The sequence below is a fragment of the Nerophis ophidion genome, linkage group LG03, assembly GCF_033978795.1.
Source record: "Nerophis ophidion isolate RoL-2023_Sa linkage group LG03, RoL_Noph_v1.0, whole genome shotgun sequence".
Lineage (NCBI taxonomy): Eukaryota > Metazoa > Chordata > Actinopteri > Syngnathiformes > Syngnathidae > Nerophis > Nerophis ophidion.
This window is the reverse complement of record NC_084613.1, coordinates 40,605,449-40,613,014: the sequence shown is the minus strand read 5'-3', so window position 1 is coordinate 40,613,014 and position 7,566 is coordinate 40,605,449. Positions and strand designations below refer to the sequence as shown.

Sequence of the window (7,566 nt, the reverse complement as noted above, 5' to 3'; positions counted from 1 at the left end):
GCGGGGTACACCCTGGACAAGTCGCCACCTCATCGCAGGGCCAACTGGGCTTCACGGTGGCAGAGGGGTTAGTGCGTCTGCCTTACAATACGAAGGTCCTGCAGTCCTGGGTTCAAATCCAGGCTCGGGATCTTATTTTACTTATGCTTTTAATTAAAAAGAATTTAATCAATGACCCCTTTTGTAATGCACGTTACAACACACGGGGTTGTATTCCCGGGCAGCACAAAGTTCTATCCAAACTTGTTGCTTTTACCATAAAACAAGGCAAAAGTCAGGAAGAAGAAGAAGAAGAGGAAAAGGCGTTTTTAGGGGACGCCCACTTTACCAGGGAAGGCGTTGACGTCAATGACAGCATGTTGGCCGCTTTGGTTATTAATGATGACGTCGATGCCAAACAAGGACACGCCCAGCGCCTGCCGCAAGGACCGGGACAGTTCTCGAATGACGTCATCGCTGGGAGGCTGAGACACGCCCTCCACGTTGTCCCTCTGAAAGGACAACTGGACTGTCACTCAGGGAAGAGCAGACTACATTGTTGGGTGCTATTTTTGTATTTGTCTGCTTGATAAGTGAGTAGAAAAGGAGTAAAAAAACAAACACGGCTGACACGTTAATCGTAATTAAACATTATTGTGCACTTGTTGCCATTTTGACAGCAAACAACCTCCTATGGACAGTTCTATTAAGTAAAAAAAAGTACAGCAGATATGCAAACAAAGTATTACGGAGTACAACGCTGCCACAAAAGTTTAGACAAACTTTTTCAACTTGTTAAAAAAAATGTCTCAAAAATGTTGATGTTAGACAGAATACTAACAATCAATTACAATACTCAGAACTAATCAATGGAAGCATTTTGCCTTGATGTTTCTTACTTTAGGAACATAACATTTAGTAAATTGTTCAAAGCTTTGAGTTAGTTTTTGTGTGAATTGAAGTCACATGATAGAAAGTGAAGTCCTACCGAGGTCAAGTCAGAGGATGACTCCGGCTTGGAAACGTTGTGGCTGTTGAAGAAAATGGCTTTCCTGTCTGAAAAGGGAACAGAGGGGAAAATAAACATGACGCGATGATACGTTTTGCTCCTTTTGAGCACTAGGCGGCGACAAAGTTCAACCCTTGAGGAGACGGTGCAACGTTTAGTTTAGGTCAGTAAGATCACTCCAGATGGGTTCAAACTTTTTACAGTGAGGGAAGCATAGTAAATAAATAATTTAGTTTAAAAAAAATTAAGAGATGTGATATCTTCTCTAATACATTTTGCACATCCAAGATGCTAAAACCTCTCTGAGCTGCCACCTTATCGTGAAGTTTGCGTGTCCCAATGATCCGAGGAGAATGTTGTCCGGGGGTTTCTGTGCCTCCTGTTAGGGTCTCCGAAGAAAAAAATTCCTATGTGAGGGACCAAACAGACAAAGAGTATCTCGAAGACCTCGCTGGAAAATCAAATTCAAAGACACAGATTTCCCTCGCCCGGACGCGGGGCTCGATGGTGAGCACCTGTCCCCATTTGGCCCTGACGGGCACAGCCCAAAGAGGTAACATGGGTACCCATTGAAGGTGGGACCCAGAGGAGGGGTCATAGAGGTCAGGTGCAGTGTGAGCTGGGCGTCAGCTGAAGTCAGTGCTCTTGGCAGTCCGATCCTTGGCTACAAAAACTAGCTATTAGGACGTGGAACATCACCTCGCGGGGAGGGTCTGAGCTGGTGTGCGAGGTGGAGAAGTTACGGCTAGATCTAGTCAGACTCACTTGAACGCAGCACAAGGGTTCTGGAACCAATTCCTCTCGAGAGGGTCTGGACTCTCTTCCACTCTGGTGTTGCAAGCAGTGACAGGAGACAGGCTGCAGTGGAAATTCAGCACTCAGCACCAAGGGTTGGAATTGGGGGTAAAATCACCAAAATGATTCCCGAGCGCGGCCACCGCTGCTGCCCACTGCTCCCCTGACCTCCCAGGGAGTGGAACAAGGGGATGGGTCAAATGCAGAGGGTAATTTCACCACACCTAGTGGTACTTTACCTTGAACTTCCCTCCGCCTTCGAGTGGAGGGACGGGTCCTGACTGTTTGTACTTACTCACCAAAAAGTAGCTCAGAGTACCTGCCCTTTTTCGATTCCCTAGAGCAGGGGTGCCCATTACGTCGATCGCGAGCTACCAGTCGACCGCGGGGGGTGTGTCAGTCGATCTCGAGCCAGGCTTTTAAAAAAAATAGACCTAAAAATGAGTGATCATCAATCTTCACCAAGACGTCACTTAAATGACATTCACGGTACCGGAGGGTCTTGTGAGATGACGCTGGCTGCTGCAAGATCATTATTATTAAAATATGACCGAGAGGAAGGCGAGAAACACTTTTTATTTCAACAGACTCTCGCGCCGTACCTTCCGTCAAAACTCTAAAGGCCGACTGCACATTTCCTATCTTCACAATAAAAGCCCTGCTTCATGCTGCCTGCGCTAACTAAATACAGAGTCTCGGAAAACTGGCGTGCACAAGCGATCCCTCAGAAAGCTGGCGTGCACAAGTAATGTGCACGCCAGCTTTCTGAGGGATCGCTTGTGCACGCAGTAATGTGCACGCCAGCTTTCTGAGGGATCGCTTGTGCACGCCAGTTTTCCGAGACTCTTATTTTGTTAGCGCAGGCAGCATGAAGCAGGGCTTTTATTGTGAAGATAGGAAATGTGCAGTCGGCCTTTAGAGTTTTGACGGAAGGGACGGCGCGAAAGTCTGTTGAAATAAAAAGTGTTTCTCACCTTCCTCTCTGTCATTTTTTCATAATAATGAACTGGCAGCAGCCAGCGTCATCTCACAAGACCCTCGGGTGCCGTGAATGTCAATCAAGCAAGCTACGGAATTTGCCGCCAATGTTTTTCTTGTAAAGTGTATGGAAGCTGGATGAATTAGATGCCAAAAACCAACCACTTTCATGTGGTATTGTACAGAAAAGGCAACTTTTTTTCTCCTCCATTTGAAAATGTGGGCGTCATTACTGTCTGATTCCAATCAATGCAAGTCATCAAAATCAGGTAATACACCAACTTATATTCTTGTCTTCGTGAAAGAAAGACATCTATATGTGTTACACATGCTTGTATTGTCATTAAACACATTTAACTTGTTTACAAAAATGTCTCTTTCATAAATAAATAAATATAAATGATATATATAAATGAGGTAGATCCCCTTGAGTTGGTCAATTGAAAAGTAGCTCGCCTGCAGAAAAAGTGTGGGCACCCCTGCCCTAGAGGGAGTACTGGAGAGTTCTCCCCCCAAGTGATTGCCTTGCTCGGGGACTTGAACACTCACATTGGCAACGACAGTAACACCTAAAGAGGCGTGATTGGGAGGAACGGCCGCCCGGATCTGCACCCGAGTGGTGTTTTGTTATCAGACTTTACTGCTCGTCACAGATTATCCATAACAAACACCATGTTCAAACATTAGGGCTTCCATATGTGCACTTGGCACCAGGACAGCCTCGGCCGCAGTTCTGTCACTGACTTTGTCGTTGTGTCATCGGATTTGCGGTGTCATGTTTTGGACACTCCAATGAATAGGAGCTCTCTACAGGCCCAAAACAGATTGTAAGGGTCTGCTGGGAACATCTAGCGGAGTTTGATTTTTCAGCTCCAGAAGAACTTTAAACATGTGATGAGAGAGCCGCTGGACGTTGAGTCCGAGTGGACATTGTTTTGTACTTCTATTGTCGAGGCGGCCAATCGGTGCTGTGGCCACAAGGTGGTCAGTGACTGTCGTGGCAGTAACCCCAGAGCCTGCTGGTGTGCCGTAGAGCTGAAGAAGGAGTCCTATCTGGGTTTTTTTGGCTCATGGGACTCCAGAGGCAGCGGACAGGTACTGACAGGACAAGCAGCGCACAGCTTTTGAGGTTGTAGAGGATAAACCTCAGACATGGGAGGAGTTCGGGGAAGCCATGGAAAACAAATTTCCAGACGGCTTTGAAGCAATTCTGGACCACCATCCGCTGCCTCATAAGGGGAAAGAGTGCACTGTCAACACTGTGTATGGTGATGTATGGTACCCTTCTAACTTGCTTTGGTGCCCTAAAATATGAGCCCTCCTTTAAGGCAACACTTGCTTTGACCTTAAAAAGTTAAAATTCGAGGCCTGGCAGAGATCCTTTCTGTCATCCGAATGTCCATCCGTCTATGTCACGTTATTTGATTGGATCACGGAACATGAAACTCGCCACACTCGCCATAAAAGTTGCAAAACATATAAAACGGAGGCGGTAAAACGCTGGGAAAGCAGGACAAAAACTGGATACACCGGCAAAATATGTACATTTTGAAAGCTAAGCAGAAGAACTATAGCTTGTACAAATGACGAACACTTGCACGCAAGAACAAAGTGAGGGGACGTGGCTGCGTAAGTTCTGTGGTGGAAAAAAAAGGCAACTTTTCACTTGCAGGGCAAACGTGTTTGAGCTTGTTATGAGTGGTGACTTAATATTCTAAATAATGGTGTTTATACATATGTGTATCTGCTGATGTAGTTCTGTTTCAACTGGGGAAAGAAAAAGAAAAAGAAAAAAAGACCAATACTGATAGAAAGAAGCATATACTGATATACGTCAAAATGCCAAATATCGGCACCAATAATCGACCCGGTCGATAATCGTTTAATCTCTAGAAAATACATTACCAGTTCATTTTGTAAATATATAACTAATTAATACACACACGTTATTTATAAAATGTAATATATTTGATTACAATATTATACATATATAGAGTAAAGGCCAAATGTTTGGACACACCTTCTCATTTCAATGCTTTTTATTTATTGTCATGACTATTTACATTATAGATTGTCACTGAATACATCAAAACTATTACACCTGTGAAGAGAAAACCGTTTCAGGTGACTACCTCTTGAAGCTCATCTAGAGAATGCCAGGAGTGTGCAAAACAGAAGAAACAAGAATACAAAACATGTTTTCAGTTATTTCACCTATTAACTCCACATGTGTTCATTCATAGTTTTGATGTCTTCCGTGACAGTCTATAATTGTCACTTTCATGACATATAGTCATGAAAATAAAGAAAACGCATTAAATGAGAAGGTGTGTCCAAACTTTTGGCCTGTACTGTATATTAACTATTTTGATCCAAAACTTCTAAATTGTATTGCCCCAATAATCCATCCATCCATCTTCTTCCGCTTATCCAAGGTCGGGTCGCAGGGCAGGAGCCTAAGCAGGGAAGCCCAGGCTTCCCTCTCCCCAGCCACTTCGTCCAGCTCTTCCCGGGGAATCCGGACGTGCCCGAAACACCTTTCTAGGGAGGCGTTCGGTTGGCATCCTGACCAGATGCCATAACCACCTCATCTGGCTCCTGTCGATGTGGAGGAGCAGCGGCTTTACTTTGAGCTCCTCCCGGATGACAGAGCTTCTCACCCTATCTGTAAGGGAGAAGCCTGCCACCCGCCGGAGGGAATTCATTTTGGCCACTTGTACCCATGATCTTTTCCTTTCGGTCATAACCCAAAGCTCATGACCATAAGTGAGGATGGGAACGTAGATTGACCGGTAAATTGAGAGCTTTGTCTTCCGGCTCAGCTCCTTCTTCACCACAATGGATCGACAAAGCATCCGCACCCATCTGCCTGTCGACCTCACGATCCACTCTTCCCTCAATTGTGAACAAGACTCTAAGATACTTGAACTCCTCCACTTGAGGAAAGACTTCCTCCCCAACCCAGAGATGACACTCCACCCTTTTCCAGACGAGAACCATGGACTGCACCACTTCGAGGTGCTGATTCCTATCCCAGTCGCTTCAAACTCGGCTGCGAACCGATCCAGTGAGAGCTGAAGATCTCGGCCAGATGAAGCCATCAAGACCACATCATCTTCAAAAAGCAGCGACCTAATCCTGCAGCCACCAAACCAGATACCCTCAATACCCTGACTGCGCCTAGAAATTCTGTCCATAAAAGTTATGAACAGAATTGGTGACAAAGGGCAGCCTTGGCATAGTCCAACCCTCACTGGAAATGGTTCCGAATTACTGCCGGCGATGCGGACCAAGCTCTGACACTGATCATACAGGGAGCAGATCACCACAATCAGACAGTCTGTTAGCCCATGCTCTCTGAGCACTACCCACAGGACTGAATGCCTTCTCCAAGTCCACAAAACACATTTAGACTGGTTGGGCAAACTCCCATGCACCCTCAAGGACCCTGCTGAGATTGTATAGAGTTGGTCCACAGGTCTACGACCAGGACAAAAACCAGAGTATAGAGCTGGTCCACAGTTCCACGACCAGGACGAAAACCACACTGTTCCTCCAGAATCCGAGGTACGACTATCCGGCGTAGCCTCCTCTCCAGTACACCTGAATAGACCTTACCGGGAAGGCTGAGGAGTGTGATCCCACGATAGTTGGAACACACCCTCCGGTTCCCCTTTCTTAAAGAGAGGAACCACCACCCCGGTCTGCCAATCCAGATGTACCGCCCCCGATGTCCACGCGATGTTGCAGAGTCTTGTCAACCAAAACAGTCCTACAGCATCCAGAGCCTTAAGGAATTCTGGGCCTATCTCATCCACCACCGGGGCCTTGCCAGCGAGGAGCTTTTTAACTACCTCCGCAACCTCAGCTAAAGAAAAAGGATAGCCTACCACCGATTCCCCAGGAACTGCTTCCTCATCGGAAGACGTGTTGGTAGGATTGAGGAGGTCTTCGAAGTATTCCCTCCACCGATCCACAACATCCGCAGTCGAGGTCAGCAGAACACCATCCCAACCATACACGGTGTTGACATTGCACTGCTTCCCCTTCCTGAGGCGGCGGATGGTGGTCCAGAATTGCTTCGAAGCAGTCTGAAAGTCGTTTTCTATGGTTTCTCCGAACTCCTCCCATGTCCGAGTTTTAGCCTCCGCAACCGCTGAAGTCGCAAGCCGCTTGGCATGTCGGTACCTGTCTGCTGCCTCCGGAGTCGTATGAGCCACTAGAGCCCAATAGGACTCTTTCTTCAGCTTGACGGCATCCCTCACCGCTGGTGGACCAGCGGGTTCTAGGATTACCACCACGACAGGCACCAACCACCTTGCGGCCACAGCTCCAATCGGCCGCCTCGACAATAGAGGTATGGAACACATCATCCACTCGAACTCAATGTCCAGCGCCTCCCTCGAGTTCTTCCGGAGGCGACAATTGAAACTCTGTCTGACAGGAGACTCTGCTAGGCATTCCCAGCAAACCCTCACAATGCGTTTGGGCCTGCCAGGTCTGTTCAGCTTCCTCCCCCACCATCGAAGCCAACTCACCACCACTGTCCAGTACTCCCTCGAGTGAATCCAAAAAGGGTGGGTACTCTTAGCTGCCGTTTGGCACGTAAGGGCAAACAACAGTCAGGACCCGTCCCCCGCCTTCTCTCGTCCACTGTGTTGAACTCCGACGTGCAGGCTTTGAGCTGGGCAGCAAACAAGAATTGCCATCCCAGCCCATCACCTCTCACTGCTGGCAACGCCAGTGTGGAAGAGAGTCCAGCCCCTCTCGAAAGAACTGGTTCCAGAGCCCTTGCTGTACGTCGA

At 47.3% G+C, this 7,566-nt stretch overlaps 1 protein-coding gene across 2 annotated transcripts in view; it reads right to left on the bottom strand.

Annotated features, from left to right (window-relative positions):
- The window catches only part of itpk1b (inositol-tetrakisphosphate 1-kinase b), a 68,954-nt gene that overhangs the window by 2,021 nt on the left and 59,367 nt on the right, over window positions 1-7,566 (bottom strand). For both annotated transcript variants that reach the window (XM_061895182.1, XM_061895181.1), the window contains 2 exons: window positions 968-1,035; window positions 329-491 (listed from right to left, as the gene is read on the bottom strand). In XM_061895182.1, the coding sequence (XP_061751166.1) occupies window positions 329-491; window positions 968-1,035 (231 nt within the window). The remainder of the gene's footprint in view (window positions 1-328; window positions 492-967; window positions 1,036-7,566) is intronic.